This window comes from Alexandromys fortis, unplaced genomic scaffold, assembly GCF_014885135.2.
Source record: "Alexandromys fortis isolate MF-2015 unplaced genomic scaffold, M_Fortis_MF-2015_v1.1 scaffold_15, whole genome shotgun sequence".
Lineage (NCBI taxonomy): Eukaryota > Metazoa > Chordata > Mammalia > Rodentia > Cricetidae > Alexandromys > Alexandromys fortis.
Genome location: NW_026067911.1, coordinates 16,954,617 through 16,979,706, shown reverse-complemented (window position 1 = coordinate 16,979,706; position 25,090 = coordinate 16,954,617). Strand labels below are relative to the sequence as shown.

The 25,090-nt window shown below is 46.0% G+C and overlaps 1 protein-coding gene across 2 annotated transcripts in view; it reads left to right on the top strand.

Annotated features, from left to right (window-relative positions):
• The window catches only part of Setd7 (SET domain containing 7, histone lysine methyltransferase), a 44,695-nt gene that overhangs the window by 5,728 nt on the left and 13,877 nt on the right, over positions 1–25,090 (top strand). For both annotated transcript variants that reach the window (XM_050138457.1, XM_050138458.1), the window contains 5 exons: positions 5,423–5,552; positions 15,308–15,509; positions 21,357–21,546; positions 22,121–22,202; positions 24,856–24,973. In XM_050138457.1, the coding sequence (XP_049994414.1) occupies positions 5,423–5,552; positions 15,308–15,509; positions 21,357–21,546; positions 22,121–22,202; positions 24,856–24,973 (722 nt within the window). The remainder of the gene's footprint in view (positions 1–5,422; positions 5,553–15,307; positions 15,510–21,356; positions 21,547–22,120; positions 22,203–24,855; positions 24,974–25,090) is intronic.

Below are 25,090 nucleotides of genomic sequence, written 5' to 3'. Positions count from 1 at the left end.
AAAGTAGAAAAAAAAAAAAGAAGAAGAAGAAAAGCCCGGAAATTCATAAGACACACTGAGGGAACGTGCTCAAGATGGGACAATATCAGAGTCCTCAGAACAAGGAACCCAAGTGAAAGCCACTTGGGTTCCACGTTCTACTGTCCCAACTGCCTCCGGACAGTAAGGATATTTTCAGTCCCTTACTGTCCGATCTGCCTGACTCTTACATGTGTGTGCCTGGGACAGTGTGCTGTGACCTGACTGTGCCTATTGTGTGTGCCACATGAAAACTGTGACCCTAACCTGCTGACGTGTGGGTTCCTGTGCCTCTCCTAGCCACTGTGGCTACAGCAGGAAGAACTCACATTCCTTGCATTGCTGAGTTTGCCTTTTCTTAAATGATTTTTGTGGAGGGAGAGGAGGAGGTGTTTTGTCAGCAAATCCAGGGGTGCACATAGGTCAGGAGCTCTTGTTCTAAGGAAAATAACCACACTGTCAGATTTCTGTGAGTAACTGGGAGACGGCCAGGGACCGGTCCATCTCCGATCCACAGCCAGTTTTGTAACAAACTAATCTTATCAAGTTAATAAAAAATATCTCTGCTCAGAGGTAACTTCAGGGGGGAGATTTTTAGCTTTCTATTTGTTTGGTAGATAAACAAAATTAAAACAAAATGGGAAAAAAAATTTAGGCACGTTCCTTTTTCTTTTCTCCGGCTATCATTCAGTCTGTCTGTGGACAGATCCCGGGTGGCTTGCTTGCTGGGACTGTTATGAGCACAAAGCGGTCATTCCAGTGAACTTGGCCTGTTGTTTGGGCCTGGTGCCCACCTTCTGTGTAGTGGGAACTGGCCTGGAAGGTGGTTGGCTGACTCCACGCATTCTGTAGTCTTCAGCAAAGACTAGAGTTTCCACACTGAGTTAGGCAACTCAGGCAAGGGATAGGAATTCGCAACCAGGATATGATGTGGAGAATCTTGGCAATTCTCTGCAGCCTGCCCACAAAACCTCCTTCACTTCTCTATAAGGAGCCTGGCATTGCTGGTGGTTTCCTTGTTTCTTTGTTTGTTTTTAGAGATTTTTTTTTTAAGTTGAAAAGCTATATAAGAAAATTTGCTCAATAGCGTGCAGTCATTTACATGGTCATAAAACTTGAAACATTGATTTTTTAAAAAAAAAAAAAAAACATATGTTTTCTTGTCATCATACCTGGTCCTGGATTGTAAGAGTATTTCATACAAGTATGTATTGAACTTTGGCTATATTGCCCCATACTCTCCTGCCTCCCACTTAATCCCCTTTGTCCCCCTAAACAGCTTCTCTTTCCCTTTCTTTTTAAATTACTATTATTTATGTGTCTACTGGTGCCCTGCAAGGGCACAAGAGGGTTTGGGATTCCCTGGAGCAGGAGTTGCAGGCATTCCTAAGCAGCCCAATGAGGTGCTAGAACACGGTCCTCGGGATAGAACAGAAAGCCCTTTAACTGCCCGGCCGTAGCTGCAGCTCTTAGAGCTAGCTCATTCTGCCATCAGAGAGGAGAAAGAGCGACCAGTTTGCCTTTCTCTAGACAGAAAGCAAGTTGGTGGGTTTGAGGCGGAGGCTTTTTTTATTTAGAGTGGTCTGCAGTCTCTTGCAGGTGTTGTGAGGTTGAATATAGGTGACAAGAAAGCATTTAGCCCAGGCCCCCAAGCAAGGAGCTTTCCTGTTGTTTTCTTCTCTGGAGGCCGGCAGCTAAAGGCTGTGATACCACAGAACCTTGTTGTCCCAGCAGCACCCACAGGAGAATCGTGCCAAGATCTCACTCAGCACTAATACTCAGTGACACCAGGACTGTAACAACCTAATCTGTCCCCTAGCCTTTTCTGCTTTGCGAGTCCTTTTGTTGTTATTGTTTTGACTGGGGCTGTCTGTTCCATTCCGTTCTGTTCTGTTGTGTTTTGTGTTAGAGACAGAATGTTACCCGGCCTAGGCTGGCCTTAAACTTGCTGTGTGCCTGGGGGCCACCCTTGAACTCCTAATCCCCGCAGAAAGATTGCAAGCTTTCAGGACCAAGCCCAACTGTTGGCTTTGCTGATGTTTTACACTGCCCAGAAAGCTACAGTAAGTGTGGAAGTTTTGGATGCTCCTTTAGGTTCTAATTCTTATTATTGCATGGCACTTAAGGATGGGAAAACAAAACAAAACCAAGTCAAGATGGAAATCCTGCTGAGGTCTGTCAGCTTTCAGAACTTGCATACGCAGCCAGACTAGCAGAGACTGGCCACCCGTCCAGACATCTTCTAAATGCCCAAGGTCACCTGAGACGTAACTGTCACTCAGCAGTTCTCTGGGATAACGTGAAGGAGGTCCTCCTCCTTGGCCTGCTGCGGAGGGGTCCACGTGGGGCAGGCGTGAGACGCCCACGCCCTCTCACCTGGAGTCGGAACTGCCCTCAGCCAGCTTTCTGTTACACAACACCTTCCATTTTGCTTTGGAGTCTGAGTTCAGTGCAGAAGGTGACACACCTTCAGTGTTTGATGCAGAAATAGGACAAGGGAGGAAGGATTACACCGGCCTCTTTCCCCGCAGTGTTCACGTTTATCATAGCGTTTCTCTTGGTCTCAAGTAGAAAAACAATTTTACTAACAACCGCGGTTTAAGGTCTGAAGTGTGCGAACCTTTCTCCATTGTGGGGGTGTCTCCGGCCCATCGGTAATAACTCTCCTGAGAGACTAACCTAATTATTCTGATATCTCCACCTAAATCAAAAGTAGGACACTAAATTCATAGGAATGTTAATGGCTACGTTTAATTGATTTCAATGTTTCATAAGAGAAACCTTTTAGTTCTACATTGAGTGTTTTTTTTATTAAAAGAGAGAAAAGGTAAATTTGATCTGCTTTAATGAAAGAATATCACCAGTAGGTAGTTAGAAAAGAGTTGTCCAAATTATCCGCATGACTTAGGTGTCAGAATTACATCATGTCATTTAATTTTTCTACCAGAAGAAAGCAATTTTGGACCAGGTCCCTGCTGATCATGGATTTTCTGAGCCTTGTAGGAAAGGGTTGTGTTTAAAGAAGGGAAATAACCTGTCCGTGGTGTATTTACATAGCCCTATAGGACTGTCCGTGGTGTATTTACATAGCCCTACAGGACTGTCCGTGGTGTATTTACATAGCCCTACAGGACTGTCCGTGGTGTATTTACGTAGCCCTATAGGACTGTCCGTGGTGTATTTACATAGCCCTATAGGACTGTCCGTGGTGTATTTATGTAGCCCTGTAGGACTGTCTGTCTATGGTGTATTTACATAGCCTTACAGGACTGTCCATGATGTGTTTACATAGCCCTACAGGACTGTCTGTGGTGTATTTCCATAGCCACATAGGGTCTGGAGAGATGGCTCATGCTAAGAACACTACCTGCTCTCGTAGAGGACCTCGGTTAGGTTCCCAGCGCTCACATGATGGCTCACCACCTGTGACTCCAGCTCCAGGGCATCCAATGACCTCTTCTGGCCTCTGAAGGCAGGACCGTTCATGTGTATGGTGCACATAAACCCAACCAGGCACAGACATAAGTAAGCAAATACATAATAGCATGTACCATTGTACTATGTTCTAGTCAGGTAGAGCGAGGAAACATTGTATTTTGTTGCTATTATTTTATGTGTCAGTAGTCAATAATAAAAAGAATATTTGATTTCATTGTGGCTACTGCTTCCTTTACAACTTCTATTCTCTTTCAAATTTTCATCTTTTCCTGTCGGAGGATTATCTGTGATCTCAGACATGCTATATAAGCGGCTCTACCACTAAGTTCTATCCTTATCCTGGTACTCTATCATCTTAAAATAAAAGTTTTAGGAGATGAAAGCACTCATTCTGGCGCCAGGGTTCTGTGTTTACACCAGTGAGCCATCTGGAAGTCACGTTCACGTATTTAATATCCCTGCATTGCACGGTGTTCAGTATTTCCACCCATGATCCAGGTCGTTAACCCAAGGGAAAAGACAGCAGAGTAATTACTGTCTTTATTTTCATTTCTGCAAAATCTACTCACCCAGATGATGGGGGGGTGCTAATGAGGGGTTCATGGGGTTTGCTAAACACGGAGGTAATAACAAAGAACCTAGACGCTGACTCCTTAAGTGTCTTTTGGCCATTTGGGCGTTAGGCTGTGTGGTCTAACCAGAAAGCACCAGGAAGTCAAATGTGAGTGTCAGACTCTTCCTGGGGCCCAAGACCACTATTTCAGTGGCAATGTGGACATCTGTATCTCCATTTAAAACAGAAGCCCTCTGACACATAGGGAGTATGGAAAGCTACCATTAAACATTCACAGCTGAGATGATTTTCTAGAGTAGAGCACTTAGGGTTAGCTTAAGTTTAAGTTTAGAAGGACTCTCAGTCGCGAAGAATTAAATATTAGGGCAGTTTTCGACACATGACTCTCTCCTTTGTTATCTGAATGTAAGATTAAAAAGAAAAAATGGTGTGTCCAGACTGTACTGGTGCTCAGTAACATACTCTAGGGTAACATAAAATCAGATTGCATGTTTGCAACATATAAGGTCTGCAGAGTAGGGGCTGGAGCCATGGCTCTTGGTTAAGAGCACCAGCTGCTCTTCCAGAGGACCTGGGTTCAATTCTTCAGTTCTTAGCACCCACATGGCAGCTCACAACTCTCTGTAACTTAAGTGCCAGAGGATCCCACACCTTCACACAAATGCATATAAAATAAAGTGAAACAATTTAAAAAAAAAAAAAAAAGAACTACACTGTAGTGGGTGTGACAATAAGATTGTAACTCAGTACCATCTGAGTCACCCTTCGGGTGAAGATGAGAAGCTGGATGTTCGTTCCAAACATATGTACTATGGGGAAGCTTGGGAAGTGGGAACCAGTGCTGTAGATAGCCCCACTAAGGAGAAACCCAAGTCCCAGAGAAAAGGCAAGCCAGTCTGTCCTCAAATGAGTCCGGGCCTTCCTGTGTGGACTGGCCAGTTCATGAAGTGTACAAAACCTCAACTTCTGCATGCTGAGTCCTTCCAAGACACAGAAGCAAGGGCTGGAGCGATGGCTCAGCAGTTAAGAGCATATGCTATTCTTTTTTTTTTTTAATTTATTATGTATATCTTGTTCTGGGTACCAGATCTCATTATAGATGGGTGTGAGCCATCATGTGGTTGCTGGGGATTGAACTCAGGACCTCCAGAACAGCAGTCCTCTTAACCTCTGAGCCATCTCTCCAGCCCCACGTGTGCTATTCTTGCAAATGACTGAAGTTCAGCTCCCCATGCTGGGCAGCTCAGAACCATCTGAAAGTCCAGATGCACAAGGACCTAGGCCCTCTTCTGGCCTCCACACAAAGGAGGAGCACCTTCGGCAGCTCTGAGCCGACAGTGGTTGCGTCGTGTGGCTGGTGCTAAGGTGTGGCCTGTGCTTCTCTCTCCCCAGGGCACCTGGACGATGATGGGTTACCCCACGGATTCTGCACAGTCACCTACTCCTCCACAGACAGATTTGAGGGCAACTTCGTGCACGGAGAAAAGAACGGACGTGGGAAGTTCTTCTTCTTTGACGGCAGGTAGCCCTCGCCTGTTTTGTTTGGGGTTGGGGGGAGGTCTCCCAATTATTTCAAAAGAAGGAATGATGCAAATGCATGGATTCAATTAAAAGTTTGTGGACACCTAATGCAGAAGATGAGTGAGAGTAACCCCAACATGTAGGCAAGGCTTTGGTGGCCAGCAACGACAGAGGTGGCTATACGGAAGTCAGCCTAAGGTGTGCCGAGCCTGGCATGTGTCTGTCCAGTGATGTTCTGCCAAGTCAGATTCAGGGGGTCAGATTCAGGGGGACCCATTTGCACAAATACAGTTCAAAAACTGTAACATAGCTCAACAACATCACACAAGCGGGAAAGCAAGAAGTGACACCCCAGGTTGTCCTCTGACCTCCACATGTAGCATGGCCCACACTCACACATACCCATGTGCACAGGCACACACATCATATATGCACACATACTCACACATCGTATATGCACGTACAATACCCTCTGGATACCTGATCCCAGGGTCTCTTTCCAGGTGTTGGCATCAGTGGCTCCTCTTTCAGAAGCTTCTGTCTAGAAAGTAATTCTCCTGCTCCTCTTCCATGACAATTTAACCAAAGCTCTCTTACTGGAAAATGTCAATTGTTCCTTTACTCTGAGATTATTTTTTATTCATTCAACGATGTACGTTTTTATAAATGTCTTTCTTCCCCTCCCCACCTAAGTAGAGTTTCCTTGAGTGCAGAATCTCCGTGACATCTCCTATACTTTATGACACTTTCCCTTAACTTGATACTTTAAAACAACGATAGTAAAGTCTTTGCCATGTGGATGTGGGAACCGAAAACAAGTTAGAACAGATGGCCACACACATACACACACCCATGTACTCACCCATGCACACACACACATGCACACACTATGCACACACCCATATTCTCACTTTAAATTTGGTAGTTAGATAAGGATAGCCAACAATTGACTAACTCGTAGACAAAACAGTCAAGCTAATTTGTTGTATGTAGTAGCTTTACGGACTTGGTGTAAAAGAGCGTTAATGAGTGACTTTGAGCTCATTTGGGCTAGACCGAGCATTTGAACCAGTGTGCCGAAAATGCACTCCTTATTATCCGCAGAAACTTAGTAGGAAGGTAGGGACCAAGATTCCTCTCAGATGGCACGCGGTCTGGAGCATGACAGCGGATGCGTATGGTCCTGAGGGTACTGTGGAAGTGCTTTTCTGGTACTGAGAAGGCTTGGTTATCTGCACCTCTGACTGTAATCTCTAATCTTGATGTGCAGTACAGTTTAACTGTTCTCTGTTCCACCAAAATGTGTAAAACTAGAGCCAGAACTTGTCACTAGCCTAGAACTGGGAGAAGAAAAAACAAACAAACAAACAAACCATTGGCATCTACTTTCAGGCTATGGGATGGGAATATTAGGCAGTTGTGTGGTCCGAGGCTCAAGACGAAGTTTATTATATGTATGGTTATCCTTCAGTATTGGGGAACCAAGGGCTTCATGATGCTGAGGGTTCTACCACCGAACTTTGTTGCCTGCCCTTTCGATGCTGTTTCAAGTTGTCTGGCTGTCCTCACACCTGCTGTCCTCCGGCCTCTCCTGTAGAGTGCTGAGGTCACTAGCGTGTGCGATAGAACCCAGAGTGTAAATATTTATTGTCAATGCTTTTCCTGGATGTGCCAACTGGTTTTCAAAGTATTTGCTATGCTTTTATTTTTCTATACCCAAGTCATTTTTCTTTTGTGTGTGTGCATGTGTATGATATGTGTGTATGCGTATGTTTATATCTGTGTATGTATATATGTTTAAGTATATATGATATGTGTGTATATATGTGTATGTATGTGTGCATACACTTGTGGAGGATAAAAAAAGGTTCCTTGTTGTTCCTCGTTGCCATGAATCTTGAATTATCCTTTTTTATTGCATTAATTGATTTATTGGGAGGGGCTAGACATGTCACAGTGTGTGGAGGTCAGAGGACAGCTTCCAAGAGTTGGTTCTCTCTTTCTATCATGTGGGTGCCAGAGATGAAGCTCGGTTATCAGGCTTGGTGGCAAGCCTTTACCTGCTGAGTCATCCAGAAGGCCACATCTTGGTGTGCTTTATGTTTCTTTTGTTTTGAGACAGGGTCTCTCCCTGACTTGAAACTCACCAAGTAGGCTAGATAGAGATTACAAACCCACGCCATCATACTTGGTTTTGTTTTTTAAGTGGGTTCTAAGGGACAAAGGCACAGCCTCATGTTTGCAAAAGCAGGCAACTTGTCACCTGAGCCCCAGCCTCCCAGAGCCAGTTTCTGACATTGGCTTCCTGTACTGATGTGTCCTGATGAGAGGGACCCTACGGGCTGAGGGCCGATGAGCACAGCTGACATTTCCCAGGCTCCTACAAGGTGCTTGATCGCACCTCAGAGAAGCTGGGGTGGAAGTGAACTTTTGAAATCATGTATTCCAGCCGCTCATGTGAGGCAAAATCCTCTCTGTGTTCCTGACCATCTTCAGGCTTTTGTTGAAACCACGGTCAGCAAGCAAATACATTTGGATTTACAATTCCATGTTTATGAAGAAACTAAGGCTTGGGGAGGCTGAGTAACTTTCCCAGAGTCCCCTAGCTAGTAAGCGTAGAGTTGAGGTGAATTCATTTCTATATTTTCTTTTTTGGGGGGTGGGGGGGAGGTTCGAGACAGGGTTTTTCTGTAGCTTTGGAGCCTGTCCTAGAACTACCTCCTGTAGACCAGATTGGCCTTGAACTCACAGAGATCTGCCTGCCTCTGCTGGGATTACAGTCGTGTGCCCACACTACCCAGCCATGTCTATATTTTCTTTCTCTCTTTCTTTCTTTTTTTTCCCCCTGAGGCAGGGTCTCGTGTAGCCCAGGCTGGCCTCACACTCACTATATAGCTGAACATGATCTTGAACTCCTGATCTTCCTTCCTCTATCTCCCAAGTTCTGAGATTACAGATGTGAAACACTGACTAAATTCATTTTCATATGCAACCGGTTTTTTTTTTTTCTTACTACTTCTGCCACTACATTCTCACCAGAAGTGAGAAAATAGTAATGGGTCTGCTTCCTTTTTTCTGTGCTTTCTTTGTTTGGTTCTTGCTTTTCGAGAATGGGTTTCTCTGTGTTGTTCTGGAACTCACTCTGTAGACCAGGCTGGCCTCAAACTCACATTTCTTTGTTTTCTTTAAGGTCACTTCTTAGCTATTTTTGGTTTGTTTGTTTGGTTGGTTGTTTGTTTGTTTTCCAAGACAGGGTTTCTCTGTGTAAAGCCCTGCAGTCCTGGAACTAGCTCTTGTAGACCAGACTGGCTTTGAACTCACAGAGATCCACCTGCCTCTGTCTCCCGAGTGCTGGGATTAAGGAAAGGCATGTGCCACCTCCATCTGGCCGGCTTCTTTTCTAAAGGTGCGTTAGCTCTTGCTAGGAGCCCGACAGGTTGATGGAAGGTGTTCCTGGAGGGTCATTTGGTAACGGCCTCCCCAAACTCCTGTTTTCTCATTTGTGGGATGGGGATAAATGATCGAGTGAGGAAAAACTACAAAGACCTTGGAAGGCATAGCACACCTGCCAAGTGCCCGGGGAGGGGATGGATGGAGATGGTGACTAACCCTGATGTCACTCCACTCTTAGTTGATCACAGTGGCCTAGAAGACTGCTTGCTAGGGGAAACATCAAAGTGTCAAATGTCTTAACATTGCTACAGTCACACCACCGTCAACTACTCCTAAAGGTGTGATTCTCCCACTCCCCTGTCCCAACCCCATCAGAAAGCAAGCACTCAGCACCAGGTACCAACCAGTGTTCACACATTCCAGTTCAGTTCTGATGATGTCTACCTGAGGTGTGTTCACCTCTCATAGTTCTGGGGGGTTGAGAGCTTTGAGATCAAAAGCTTAGATTGGAGTCTAATGGGGACCTGCTTCCTGGCTTACAGATGGCAGCTTATCTTGTCACGGGCTGGAGAAGGAAGCCAGGGAAAGCAACCCCCCCCCCCTTGTGTCTTTTATACGGGCAGTGAATGCACTCAGGAGGGCTCTGACTTCATGACCTAATACCTCCCTCAACACCTCACCTCTTAGGACCACCCCATTGGGAAATAAGGTGTCAATGTACAGATTTTCCAGGGACCTAAACATTCAGTCTATAGCAGTACATTTTTTTTTTTAGGGTTTCCTCTTAAAGAAGAGAACAACATTGTGCTAATTGCTGTTATTTTGGGTCTCTGTGATCATCGGATTCTCTAGACTCACACATCCTCTGTGAAAGGATTAAAAACAAAGACAGGGGCGACTTTGAAGGTGCCCGGCACACAGGCAGATGAACCGCAGGAAGAGCTTCGCTCTGCTTGCCCATCCTCCCCTGAAGGCTGAAGGTGTTAGCTGGAAGTAGCTTTAGCAGATGGGTTAGGGCTCCTTTGCCTTTCTCCGCTTGCAGTATTGGCTAATAATACAGCCACATGGAAGAGTTCCTAGAACCATGTTCTCGAACTAAGCCACAATTTGATTTGTTAGAGATGAGACTTGAATGTAGAATCTGATTCACTTTCAAGTTTCTTTCTCGACTCTTAAACTGATGAGGACATACTAGCAGGTGTGTCTAACGTTTTATATTGGTCACAATGTTCCAGTATAAAAAGTTGGACATACCTGCTAGTATTTTTTGTAGTTTCTTTTTTTTTTTAATTGAGCTATACATTTTTCTCTGCTCTCCTCCCTTCCTTCCCTCTCCTCTTCTACCCTCTCCCGTGACCCCCACGCTCCCAATTTTCTCGGGAGATCTTGTCTTTTTCTCCTTCCTATGTAGATTCAAGTATGTCTCCCTTAGGGTCCTCTTTGTTGTATCGTTTCTCTTGGCTTGGGATACAGTGTTATTATCTACAAAGTTCAGACTTGAAAAATACAAGATAATAGAGTTAGTAAAAGAAAAAAAATAGCCACAAAAAAAAATCTTAAGTTTTAACCAAGCTTGAGATTTAGTGTTGGCCACACTTATAGCTACCCCAGACCATATGCGCCCCCACAAGCTACAGGTTGGGCACACCTGTTAGAAAAAAGGAACAATGGTTAGGTCCAGAGATGGAAAGGGCAGAAACTCCTCAGTCTCCAAACTATGAAGAAAAGCTAAACTTCCTAAATACTTTCACGTATTCAGACACTATAGAGGCTACTTCCAAATGAAAATATGGTAATGTTTAAATAAAATGCAGGTGTGTCAGTTGGGGTGCGTAACTGCTCAATTTCTCCTCTATTTTATGTTCTAGTTCCTAGTTTAATTGTTTTTGGAAATTTAGCACCTCGTAAATTAAAAAAGGTTTGTCCGGGCAGTGGTGGTAGTGCACGCCTTTAATCCCAGCACTCGGGAATCAGAGGCAGCAGGCGGATCTCTATGAGTTCGAGGCCAGCCTGGTCTACACAGTGAGTTCCAGGACACGTTCCAAAGCTACACAGAGAAACCCTGTCTCAAAAAACCAAAAAATAAAAATAAAATGTTGAAAAAATAAAAAGGCCTGTATATGTGAGGAGTAAGAAATGTACTTAGACTGATGTTTTCATTTCTCCTCAGTTTTCCAGTTGTTTGCTTCAGATACCATTGCCAGAAAAACCAAACAATCCAGTGCCCATTGTGGTCGTTTCCTAGCATCATCCTGAGGAGTCTGTCAGCGGGTTAAAAGGAAACATGGATTAAGAACATTAAAACTGGGCCTAGAGAAATGGCCTCCTGGTTAAACACTTGCTGCTTTTTCAGAACACCCACGTTAGATGGCTCACAACCACCTGTAACCCCAGGTCCAAGAGACCTGACACCCTCTTCTGACACACAGAAAAAGAGAGAACGAAAGTTGAAACGGCAGGTGCCATTAGTGGGGGCCTATGTCTACAATTCCAGCACTTGGGAGGCAGAGGCAGGAGGAGCAAGAGTTCACAGTCATCCTTAGCTACATGTTGAGTTCAAGGCCAGCCTGAGTACATGAGGCCTTGTCTCGAAACGAACAGCAGTGAAATACGGAGCTGAGCATAGTTTTCTAAGCTTGTAACCCAACACCAACGAAGAACAGAGGGGTCCTGAGCTTGAAGCTAGTCTGGACTACACAGTGAGACCCTGTGACCAAGAGAGGGGGGAGGACAAGGAAAAGAAAGACGATGGGGAGGGAGGATGGAAATGTGTGATGTTTACATAAAAAAAAGTCAAACAAATACTTTGGATAAGAATAGTGAAACTCTATACTTTCTGTAGCTTAGGGATACTTAAGGTTGGTTTGTTGCAATGAACACATTGGTTTTTATTTTTTAATATAAAAGGTATCTATTCCTTCCTTCTTCCATTCAGTGGGTCACTCATAAATTACTGCAGAAAGAGAAAGAGCTTTCTTACATCCCTGAAAAGGAAGCTTTCCCGGGTCTGGAATTTAGGCTAGCTGTAACGCCCTTTGCTACCCGGCCTTCAGAAACTGCGCTCACTGTGCACAGTAAGCCAGCTGTGCAGAGGAAAAGGACTGTCTCCCTTGAGAGGGAAGTGAGAATACTCTCCCAGGCCAAGAGGCGAGGACAAACCATTGGACACTGTTGGGACTGAGATCAAAACAAGATGACTCAGTGGAGCTGGGTGTAGAGGCCCCTCCCTTAGTCCCAGCACTCTGGCAGGCGGAGCTCTGTGAGCTGGAGGCCAGGCTGGTCTATATAGTGAGTTTCAGGACAGTCAGGGCTATACAAAGAAGCCCTGTATGGAGGAAAACCAAAACCAAACAGAAAGATGACTCAGGGGTAGAAGCATCTGCCTGATGATCTGAGCTCAGCAGTGGAAGGAAAAACTGATCCCCAAAGGTTGGTCCCTCCCTCCTCTGTGTGCAAGCCCTGGCATGCGTGAACTTACACTTACAAAAACATTTGCAAGTCTGTGCTGTTGATTTTTAACTTGTCTGAGAGACCTGTGACTTTTAGATTTGATCATGAATCTGAGCAGTATTGGCAGGTATGTCTGTTGGGACAACACCCAAATATACACAGGAACGTTCTGAACACTACTGACAATCTAAAGTCAAACAGGTTGGCAGGACTAGCAAATAAAAACATTTAGCACACTGGTAAAATTAAAACCTCAGACAACAACGACAAAGCGTGTTTTTATATTTATATCTTATATTCAATATCCGAGATATGCACCCGCTGAAGTTTATAACCTGTCTAAAATCCAGGCTTCCCTGAACACCTTGTGTCTTTTTCCAGGGTTGGGAGTTCAAAGCAGGGTTTCTCTGTATAGCCTTGGCTGTCCTGAAACTCACTTCATAGACCTCGCTGGTCTCAAACTCACAGAGATCTGCCTGCCTCTGCCTCTTTGCCGCTCTGCTTCTCCCTCAGCCTCTCTCTCTGCTTCTACCTCCACCTCTGCCTCCGCCTCCCAAGTTCTGAGAATAAAGGCATGCACCACCACCTTCTGGCCCCATCTTGTACCTGACCTGACAGCCCCTCCCAGAAACGAAGAGATAGATGGCTGAAGCGCTGCACACAGCAGCCGGCCCGTTGATTAGTGCTCCTTCTCCAAGCCGACTCTTTGTTAATTGTGTGAATCTAATGACAGTCGAATCTCACTGATTCAGCTTCACTGACTTAGAGTTTTGATTAGTTATGCAAAAGCTATGTGAAAGTATACTTTACTCCATTCATGAATTTAATAAGCCTATTTGTCATTGATAACACAAACAAACGGGAAGGAGAACTATTTATCTCCTTGGGAGGCCACAGATAGTGTCATTACAACGAAACGAGACGCCGTCACAGTTCAGGCTGTGAGTTTCATTTTAATAATTACAAATCGTTCTCAGTCATAAGACGAGACAGAGTCAGGGACAGGTTGCCCAAACCCTGTACCTCGCTCTGCATTCTCCCTGCCCCGGAACATGGTGTGTGCTTATCTTACCTAGCTCAGAACATGGTGTGTGCTTGGCCTACTTAACCCAGCACACAGTGTTTGCTTGTTCCAGTAGAAGGGATGTGTTTATCCTCCCTTACCCTGTAGTACTGTGTGCTGTCCTGCACGGCCTCTTGAGCAGTGTGTGCTTGCTCGGCAGTGTTCTTGTGCTGGATTATTCTGTGCACCATGCAGGCTAGAGTCCCATACGATGCTCACGACATACCTTAAAACGCCTACTAGCGAACTCTGGGACTAAAAGCCGGGTGTTAAACCGTCTTTGTTTCTGAATAGCTAGTATTTATCTTTTTGATCTTTAAATTACATTTGTTTATTGTGTGTACATATGTTATGGGTAGCGAGGTGGAGGCCTGCGTGTGGACATCGGCGTACAGCTTGCCTCTGTGGGTCCTCTCCTTCCGTGGTGGGTATCCAGGGAATCGAACTCAGATCCTCAGGTTTAGCAGCAAGTGCCTTTACCCTCTGATTCTGCAGTGTTAATGCTCACATTTAAAATTTTAAAAATGCCTTGAGCTGCCCTTCCGTTTATTCCAAATGGTATTTTTGGTAAACTTCCTTCCATTGCATAAGGATATTGGACAGAAAATGTATTTCTGAACTTCCAAATGTGTTTTCTGAGGACAGCGGTAGAAGGGTGGTAAAATCACTTTGAGTGTGCTGTGAGCTTTCTTCTGGTCCAGCCGCTGGGCTTGGGCTTTGTCAGGCTGCTAACGGGGTGAGCAGGGTTGAGCCTGCAATCTCCCTCCTTTACCCGACAGATCCTTTATGTCCATGACCGCGCACATGAACACATGTGTACAGCTGAGTGACACACACACGACTCCATGAGATTAGCGTGTAGCCTAGATATGGACCCAGCTATAGCTTCTAGAGTTGTGTGTGTATACTTGCGTTGTTCATACAGTGACAGAACCTTCTAGTAACACATTTTCCAGAGCCTGTCCCTGCCATTGAGGGATACATGACCGTACAACACAAAAATAAGGCCTCGTCTGTTGAAATAAGAGCGGTGGGGCTGCGTCCCCAACACCCCGGCCGCTTGGCTAGCTCATGCCCCAAATAACAACACACAAACTGTATTCATTTAAGAACTGCTTGGCCCATGAACTCTAGCCCTTACAGGCTAATTCTCGCACCTGGACTAGCCCATTTCTAATGATGTGTGTAAGCACCCCAAGGTGCGCTTACCGGGAAGATTCTAGCCTCCGTCCATGATGTCTCTGCTCCAGAGCGCAGAGTTGTCTGGTCTCTCTCCGGGAGCAGAGCAGAGTCTGACCTCACTTCCTCTTCCGCCCAGAATTCTATTCTGTTTACTCCTCCCATCTATGTTCCAAGCCATGAGGCCAAGCAGCTGGTTTATTATAACTTAACAAATGAAATCAACAGATTGATATATGACACTCCCACATCACTCGTCAGTCTTCCAGAGGGATCAAAGGAGAGTCTGTTGATTGGATGCCAGTTACCATTGCTACTGTAGAATGGAATATTAGTGGCTTGAAAGGAAGATGGCCATTTGCACAGGCTACCCCACACTTGCTTGATTGGAGAGCTCCATATGCAAGCCATCTAAGAACTGTGCGAGAAACAAATTTCCCACTGTTAGGTAGAGTGTAACCGTGGGAACGCTGGTGCCCCAGGGTAAGCTGGGCATCTGCGTGGCCGTGGAGACACGGGCAGCTGAGACTTGCTCTCAGCCCAACATGGGCCTTTTTTCCTCTCTCTTTCCTTTGGCAAAGAAAAAAGGAGAGAGAGAGAGAGAGAGAGAGAGAGAGAGAGAGCTGTAGTGCTGTATAATCTGACTGTTTCTGTTCTCCCTTGCCTCCCAGTACCCTGGAGGGATATTACATGGATGACGCCCTGCAGGGCCAGGGTGTATACACCTATGAGGATGGAGGTGTTCTCCAAGGCACATATGTGGATGGAGAGCTGAACGGACCAGCCCAGGAGTATGACACTGACGGGAGGCTCATCTTCAAGGGACAATACAAAGACAACATTCGACATGGAGTGTGCTGGATCCATTACCCGGTAAGCTGGCGCCTGTTGGCTCTGAGAGGAAGGAGCTCGTTTTAAGACAATGTTTTGACTCCTCGTGATAAACAGTACAATGTATCCGCTGTGAAGTCACGGATCAGCCGCTATTGACGAGAGTGTCTGAGGCCTACCTGCCTGCTGTTGCTCGCTATGACTTAGATGACTAGGCCTGAGGTTGCTATTAATTATTCTTCTGAGTCATACTGAGTAGTCCTGCGTGTTTATTCAGCACTGGAACAAACTAGCTTTATTGTACCATCTCTAAAGTAAAAAAAAAAAAAAAAAAAAGTTGCTTTTAATTCCTTTGGCAGGTAGAAAGAAGTGGTGGGGTTATTTCATCATTGAAATGCATACGAGGAATGGCTGGGCATGGTGACATGCCTTTAGTCCCAGAACATAGTGAGATCCAGGACAGCCAGGAGTATGCAGAGAGACCTTGTGTCAAAAAGGGGGGGGGGGGAATAACCTTATATAGGGGGAGAGACAGGCTTTCACTGTGTAATCTGTCTGGCCTCAAATGCACTCTGTAGTCCAGGTTGTCCTCAAACTCATAGAGATCCTCCTGCCTCTGCCTCCAAGCGTTGATATTAAAGGCATGCACCATCTCGCCCAGTTGTTGCTTAGTTTTATACGTGAGACTGAATCCTTTTTGGAGTCTCTACACGACTGCAGCTTGGTTTTTACAGCCCTCTCGCTATGACGATGCGTCATGGACTTGCACTGCTCACATTAAGATGATGTAACTGAACTTGCCTCTAAGTGTTTGGTGACTGTGCTGGTTCTGAGTGAACTGCAGCAAATAGAAATGGCAGAGCCCATGATTTGGAATCAATAACTTTTGTTTGCATTTCAAATATCCCATCTGTTGTTGATGAGTTTGAAAACCATGTTTTGAAAAATAGACCGTAAGATATACTTTGTTTACTATTTTATCACGCCCAGAGCTTAACTGAAAATACCTTTCTGCTTGCTCTGAGTTATTAGTAAGAGCAGGCTAGATGGAGTTGTGCTTGCCTGGAATCCCAGCATTTAGGAATGGTGGCAAGGGGATCAGAAGTTCAAGGTCAGCCTCAATGACAGACAGAGTTTGAGGTCTGCCTGGGCTACATAGTAAAACTTTGTCCCACAAAAAGCATGTTTTTACATGTAAACCAAGAGAAGTGGTCCTCAGTGAATGCACTTACATGTTGTTACATGTGTTGTTTGTGTGTGCATGACGTGTGGGGATGCATGTGTCACGCATATGTATGGCAGCCATGTGAGGGCAATTTCTAGAATCCATTCTCTCTCCCACCTTCACATAGGTTCCAGGGCTTGAGCTCAGGCTTGTGCAGCACCTTTACCCCACCCCATCCCCCTTCCTGATAGCTAACATTACTATTCTTTTTTTAAAAACAGCATACATAGTGTTTATACTTTCACTTTATTGTTTTAAGATTCATTTACTTATTTTACCTATTTGAGTGCTCTATCTGCATGTATGTCTTAATGCCAGAAGAGGGCATCAGATCCCTAGATGGTTGTGAGCCACCATGTGGGTGCTGGGAATCAAACTCAGGTCCTCTGGAAGAGCAGCCAGTGCTTTTAACTGCTGAGTCGTCTCTCCAGCCCCCACATTATTATCCTTTGGGGGGATTATAGAGTTTATTTAGTGGGTTATGGAAGGGAAGGGGGAGAGGGAAGGGGAGAGAGAGAGGCAGCAGCCCCCTCTTCAGAAGAGAGACAGGAAGAGCCATATTATTATTCTTTAGAAACTGTTTAAGTGGCTGAAAAGATAAGAGCACTTGCTGTGAGTATAAGGACCTGAGTTCAAATCCTCAGAAACCAAGTAAAAAGCCTGGCTTGGTCACGTATGCCCTCCCAATGCTCTCACTGAGGATCTCTGGGGCTGGCACACCTCCAAGTTCAGTGAGACCCCGCCTCAAGGGAATAAGGCAGACAGAGCAGGATATCCAACATCATGTAAGTACAGTTGTTGTTGTTGTTGTTGTTTTATTTTTTGAGACAGGGTTTTTCTACATAGTTCTGCCTGTCCTGGAGCTCAATGTGCAGACCAGCCGGGGCCCTGCCTTCCTAGTGCTATGATTAAAGGCACACACAATGGTGCCCAGCCAGTCAATCGTGTTTTTAATTCGTTGAACTTGACACTGTTTATGCACCTGTGGTCCCAGCTGCTATGGGAGCCTGAGACAGAAGGGTTTAAGCCTTGAAGTTTGAGGCTGGGGAAATGGCTCAGCAGTTAGGAGCTGCTGCTGCTTTAACATGAGGACTGGAGTTTGGATCTCAGCATCCACAGTGGGGGCTCTAGAGAGCCAACACCCCCCTCCCTCACACACACACACACACACACACACACACACACACACACACCATACACACATATAAAAAGAATTTTAAAAAGAAACTGCATTCTAGGGGAAGAATGTGGTTGATCTCTAAGACTTGCACAAACATTTAGGTCTCCGCTTGATCGGCTCTGATCCACAGACATCGTTTGGGGACTGTCTAGGTAGAAGCAAACAAGCAGATGGACAGGTGCCAAGGTACCTACAGTTCTAACACTGAGAGTGGGCTTCCTGCGTGGCCAGGCAGAGCTCCACGACACTGGGGAGCTACTGACATTTGAGAGAGACTTGTCAGGAGAACGAGTGGAGCCCCGTGTAGGCAGAGGATGGGAGAGAGACGAAACAGGAATTCCCAGCGACTCCCACTCCCTGTCATTTCGCTTCTGACTAGGATCAACTGAAGTCCTCTGATGAGATCGAAGGCACACTGAGACCATTTCCTGCCTTCATCTCACTGGGTGGAGCCAAATTTTGAAACCCAAATGTACAATAACGGTTTTTAGAGGATCTTTTGTGTTCTTGACAATTTCATAAACATGTATCCATCATATGCACCTCCAGCTCAGCTTCCCAATCCCCCCCAGACGCCCCCAACATGTCAGTTCCCACCTTTATGTTCTTTTCTCATTTTTTTTAATAGTCCCCTGGGTACAATTAGTACTGCTGCAGGCACACGGGTGGGGGCCAGTCACTAGAGCGTGGACCACCCATCAGCCGCTATAGCAACATTTTATCCTGTGGTCTTATTAAATGCCAAGAGAAGATTCTGGCGTGGAAGGGAATCATTGGGAAATGGCTAGCTTCCAGAATAGTCCATGGCGCCTGCTTCAAGTGTGGTATCTGATGACAGTGGAAGAGGAGGATGGCACCCCTCTGCTCTCTGGAGTCCGAATCAATACGGAAACAGGCATTAGTGTCAGGGACTGAATTGCCAGTTTTCATTGCATTAACTTTGGATTGGAGGCATGGTGTGAACCCAAAGCCAAAGTCGCAACAGGCTTCTCGGGCCCTTCTGCTGCGGAAGCACTGGGGGCTTCTCTTGAGGGACGTGGGCCTTCCTGGGATTGACAGGACAGTGCCTAGGACCCAGGGGAGGGTAAGTGAAAAGGGAGACTGGACACTCCAAGCAGCCTTTATCTTGTTAATCCCTACCCAACAGAGAATGACTACTCCTTTGGACACGGGTGCCAGTGGGCAGACTGAGGCCATGGCCTCCACCCAATGCTTTTTGATAGAGTAGTTGGGCAGTATTTGTAACAGGCAAGAACAAGAGAAGGGAAAACAGAACCATTCTCCCTAGCATACTTATAGGATCTCTCTAGGAACTAGAGATACAAAAATTTTGTTGTGGATGTTTTGGTTTTTGAGCCCAGGCTGTAGCCCAGGCTTCTGTAGCCCAGGCTGGCCTCAGATTCTCTGTGTACCTGAGGATGACCCTGAACCTCTGATCCCCCTGCCTCTGCCTCCTAAGTGCTAGGGTTACAGGTGCTACCACCACATCCAGATTGTGCAGTGCCGAGATCCAAACCCAGGGCGCGGTGCGTGCTAGCTGAGCTCTCTACCGAGAGACGTCACCTGCGGTCCCGCTAAGTAAGCCCTTTTGTTTTGGTTTGATTTTTAACTTCCAATGCATCTCTTTTTTTTTTTTTTTTCAATTTAAAAGACTCATAACTCCCTTTGAAAACCAAAGGATTTTTATTTTGTCAGTCCAAAGAAATAAATTCAACTTTTGAGGGAAAAGGTGAGGCCCTAAGCACAGACTTTGGCTTCAAATAAGCATAATGTGGGCGTCTGTTAGCTATGGCACGTAAGAGGCACGCGTGCTCTACCGCGCTGAGCCTCAGCGGCACCCCAAAGGCAGATCGCACAGAAAGATCGTCCCTATTCATACCACATTAGTACGAATTAACTTCAGAAGTACAACAAGCAACAAGTGTCACCCTGCTGTGCTTTCTGCCTGTGAAAAATAATGCTGTGTGTTTTTCTTCAAAAGTTCTGAAATTTATTTTAACTGATCATTTCTCCCCACAAAAGAACGACTAGACCGCGGTGAGCTGAGCAAACCGTGTAGGTCACGCCACTTATTCCCGCCTCAGTAAGCAGCACGGAGGGTTAACCTGCATCAAGCAGCCATTCCCAGCTACCTGAGCCGAGGCCATCAGCCAAGCTATCCGAGAGGCCATCAGCCAAGCTGTCCGAGAGGCCATGCTATCAAATTGTTTAGCAAGCCTACAAAGGACGCAGATGGATGAGTTGTGCAGTCAAGGCTTCCTTGAGAGGGACCCATCCCTTGCACCCTAAATGAAGTTAACACTAATGCTGCAGTAGCCTAGTTCAACTGAAAAAGTGTCCGCGAGGTGGCTTTGTGGGTAAAGCTCCTGCCACTGAGCCTGGCAACATGATAGGTCCCTTGGGGAAATGACTTCTCTGCAAGTTGTCCTCTGACCTGCACACACGTACCGTGTCACATGCTCACCCATGCAGTTACATGCACGTGTATAGGAGCACACACATACAACGTGTGTGTGTGTGTGTGTGTGTGTGTGTGTGTGTGTGTGTGTCTAGTTGGTTACCGGCTGTGACCCTGGCCCTTACCAGGACATAGAATTACTCTGGCGCAGGTCCTGTGGAATGAAGCAAAGCTGGCCCTTCTCCTGGAGGGAGGCTGGGGAGTCACAGATGAAGAACAGAAGGAAGAACTGATGTGGAAGAGACGAGGTCTTTTGTTTAGCCCTTAGAAAATACAGACAATTCTATTTTTACTTGAGTAGACCAAACTAATTCTTAAGTATGCTTAAAGGCATACGGATTTAGTTCAGAGGTAAAGACCTACAAGGTCCTGGGCTCTGGGTTCACCCCAGTGCTGCAAAAAAAGGGGGGGGGAGTACATTTTAACTGAAGTTTGCTTGTTTGTTTGTTTGTTTGTTTTGAGACAGTGTCTGTTTATGTGTCCTGGCTGTCCTGGATAGATCAGGACATCCTCAAACTCACAGAGATCAGAGATCCCCCTGCCTCTGCCTCCATAGTGCTGAGAGTACAGGTGTGTGCAGTAATATATATTTATAATACAGTTACATATTTATATTTTTATAATATATTTGTGCTGTAATAGATTCCCCTTAACATATTACAGGCATGCGCTTTATATCTCCCTTAAATGTTTGCAAGCCTGTTCTGAGTGTAACGTGTTTGTTTCTTAGATAACGCACCAAGTTAGAGTATCCGTAACTGCGTACACTTCAGTCTCCTACTCTAAAGGAGGCATGCGTGTCCCTGAGTATAGAACATTCCAGAAGTGTATCTACCTGTGGCTGAGGGGTTATCTGCAGAGGCATGAAGAGCTCTGACTCCTGTCAGAAGCTCTAGGTTCTTACACTGTTATTCTCAGTGTTGGTGTTCTTAAGGGGACTGGAGTGCAGAGAAGAAACTTTCTGAACTCACGCCCTCCAGATGGACACTTAGTATAACACCTCTGGGCTTCGGTTTCTCCCACCAGGATGGAGGCAGCCTGGTCGGGGAAGTCAATGAAGATGGGGAGATGACTGGAGAGAAGATAGCCTATGTTTACCCTGATCAGAGGACTGCGCTCTACGGAAAGTTTATTGATGGAGAGATGATCGAAGGGAAACTGGCCACCCTCACGGCCATGGAAGAAGGGAGACCACACTTTGAAGTGACATCTGGAAGTAAGTTGTCCTGTGGGGGGCAGGTTGAAGAAGTTTGGTGGTGGTGGTGGTTTTGGTTTTTTGTTTTGATTTGGTTTTTTGGGACAGGATTCTCTGTGTAACCCAGGCTGTCCTGGGACTCATTATGGATCAGACTAGCCTCTGACTCACAGAGACCCACCTGCCTTGGCTCCCGAATGCTGGGATTAAAGGTGTGCACCACCATTGCCCTACAAGGAAGTTTCTTTTCTTCTCTGGGGAGCCCACTTTAACGAATGTCAGTCAGTTTTTCCCACTCTCTCACACACACACACAAAAGCAGGCTCCTCAGTCTGTCCCTGTTTATGACAGCAGCCACAGGTCTGCTACACCTCGAGGTTTGGCTGGTCTAGGCTGGTCTGTGTCTTACGCTGGGGCCTAGTCTGAAGGCATCGAGACCACTTTAGGCAATGTTTTCTCACAGTGGATCACAGATGTATCCGAGTAAACAGATACCAGAGGCGCCTCCCAAAGCCTCAGCCTGGAACTCCCCCCACTTACGTTGCATGTCCTGCCCGGCTCTGCACCTGACCTGACGTGCTGGTTTGCCTTTCAGGTTCCGTGTACCACTTCGATAAATCGACTTCCTCCTGCATCTCCAGTGATGCCCTCCTTCCAGACCCCTATGAGTCCGAGAGGTAACTCTTTTCCTTGTGGCTTTCCTCGTGCCGTTTAGCCCCCGGTGGTGGGCACCCTTAAGCTTCTGTGGCTCTCGGCTCAGGCTGGGCTCCTGCTCGAGCCAAGCCTCTCCATGACTACTTTTCCTTGGCACACTTCCAAGCAAGTGTGTGTGCGTTCTGAGGAAGACTAATTATATTCTTATGTATCGAGGCTGTTCACAGAAGGTCTCTACACTATCAAGCAGGCTCATGTCTCGTTCTAGAATGAACTCTGTCAGTAAAGTGTTGAGTCAGACAGTCACACCCTTGCTGGGGACGCTGGGAGATTGGGGAAGCATACAGGTAGAAACCAGAGAACAGCGTTAGAAATCAGTTCTTTCCTTCCACCCTCTGGAAAGGCGAGGCCTTAGGTCAGGCTTGGAAGCAGGCGTTTTTTTTTTTTTTTTTTTTGCCCAGTGAGCCATCTTCCAGGCCCTCTTGGGATTCTTGATGATGCAGTCCTCTAGGGGAGCAATCCACGCTCTTTCAAGCCTAGCCGACACCTCCTGTACGACCCTTGGAACATAAAGCAACTTCCTTATTCCTAAGGGAAGACAGGATAGAAGCAAAGGCAGTGATAGCAAGTGTTAAAGCACCTCTCCCTGTCAGCTCTGTCCATACCTAACCTGTGAGGAAGGCTGCCCTCTACCATGGATTCTCAATACCCAAAATTCTCTTCATTCTCCTTCCCTGAGGAAGTAAAGACAGCCCCCGGGGCGTGGCTTACCCTCGGCTGCTCTGCTGAGTAAGGACAGCCCCTGAGGGTGTGATTTACCTCTTGTTTACTTTCTGCCTCTTCCCGGTAGGAGGGACAGCACTGATCCCACAGTGCCACAGGCAGGGAGAATATGTTCTGTTTTTTTGACAAGAGATCCTGGCCCAGGGACAGTGGTAGTAGACTGGCTTCTGTGTTCACCCCAAAAACACCAGGACCAACTGTATCCATCTATCAGTCTAGTCTGTTGTGAGATCCTGCAGAAGAATACTCTCAAACCGCTTGGCTGTTTACAGAGGTCAGCGTTTTGTATTATACTCATGGTTCTGTGGGTTGGCTTAGGTTCAACCATTTTTTGCTTGGGCTTCACCAGGCTCAGCCGGACTAGGCTGGGCTCCAGGATTCAAGTTGGGTTCAGGTCTGTTTCACATCTCTTCATTCCAAGACTCTGACTAAAGGAACAACAGCCCCCCAGGACATATTCTTCTCTGGGAGGCCATGAAAACTGAGAGAGACTGGCAAAACTCACCTTGTCTCTTAACACCTGACACCCGGCAGCAGGGGCCGCCTCCACGCTCTGCTAACAAAGTCAGCAGGAAGGGATGCCCCACCTGCACCAAACGAAGTGTCACATCGTGAGGTCACCTGCAAAAGGGTGACATGTATCACTCTGTCACAGGAAAGGAGCAGAACTGAAAGCAATAATTTATATTTCCAGGTCGTAAAATAAACCAAAATTACAGGCGCCCACCCCCTAACAGTGCACAAAGAAATGAAAGATTTGTTGGTGGGACATAAGCTCTTATTCCCTCTGTTCCACAGCCAAGAGTGCTTCTCTTATAAAGCAGTGATTAGGAGCGGTTTTTCGTGGAAGAACACCAAGTAACAATGTGGACGGTTGCAGGCCCCATGTTGTCTATTGCACAGACTCAGCTCCGCCTCTGAGCACTACAGCAGCCAGATACCATCTTAAACTGGGGAAGGCAGCTGTATCTCAATAAAACTTTATCAACAAAAATGAACTGTCAGATTTGACCTGGAGTTAGCTGACCTCTAACCCCTTTGTTGGGAAATGCTTGTTGGCTATAGCTCATTGTCGCTTTTTGTGTAAACAACCCATCTTGGCATTTAACTAAATAATAGTCTTCCTCTGTCTTCTGGCTTTGAGAAATTTGAGCACAGTATCAGTAAACTTTGGGAAATGTTCTCTTGTCATTAGCTATAAACATTAGTTTCTTTTTCAGAAAGGTCTATCGAGTACTGTGCTGGCTGGTTTGTGTGTCAACTTGACACAAGCTAGAGTCATCAGAAAGGAAGGAACCACCATTGAGGCCATGCCCCATGAGATCCAGCTATAAGATCCCTGGAACTGACGTTACAAATGGTTGTGAGATGCCATGTGGGTGCTGGGAATCAAACCCGAATCCTGTGGAAGAGCCCCCATCTTCCCAGGCCTGGAGAAGACATTGTTTGAGGCCTGGGGTGTAGCTCAGTTGGTAGAATGTATGCCTAGCGTTCACAAAACCCTGGTCTATATAGAGAGTTCCAGAACAGCCAGGGCTACACAGAGAAACCTTGTCTTGTGGGGAAGGGGGAGATGAAGAAGTTCCTGCTTGCCATTGGCTGCAGAGAAAGTCTGAGGCAGATACCCCATCTAAAGGAGGCGGGTGGAGTTCATTTTGAATACAGCTCTTAAAGAGATGAAAGTTATTTCTTCCATTACTGCTGCTAACTTAGTGTGGTTTAATTTCTCGCCCTGTCTCCTTCTTTGTTGAATAATTGGAAACTGTCATTTGGGATTCGTATGGTACTCATATTCATATGGATAACCATAATGGGGTTTCAGTGATTGGTACCAAGAGTGGCACATCACACTGAAAACCTCACGATTTTATTTGTTGTTTGCTGTTTGTTTAGGGTTTATGTTGCGGACTCTCTCATCTCTAGTGCGGGAGAAGGGCTGTTTTCCAAGGTAGCAGTGGGACCCAATACTGTTATGTCTTTTTATAATGGCGTCCGAATTACACACCAAGAGGTAAGTGGGAAATGAGAACATCAACCTAATGGATGAAAGGGCTTCAATAAATCCACTATCATGGTCCACAACTATCTCATACAAAGCTGAATGATGGGGCCAGAGAGCTGTCTCGGA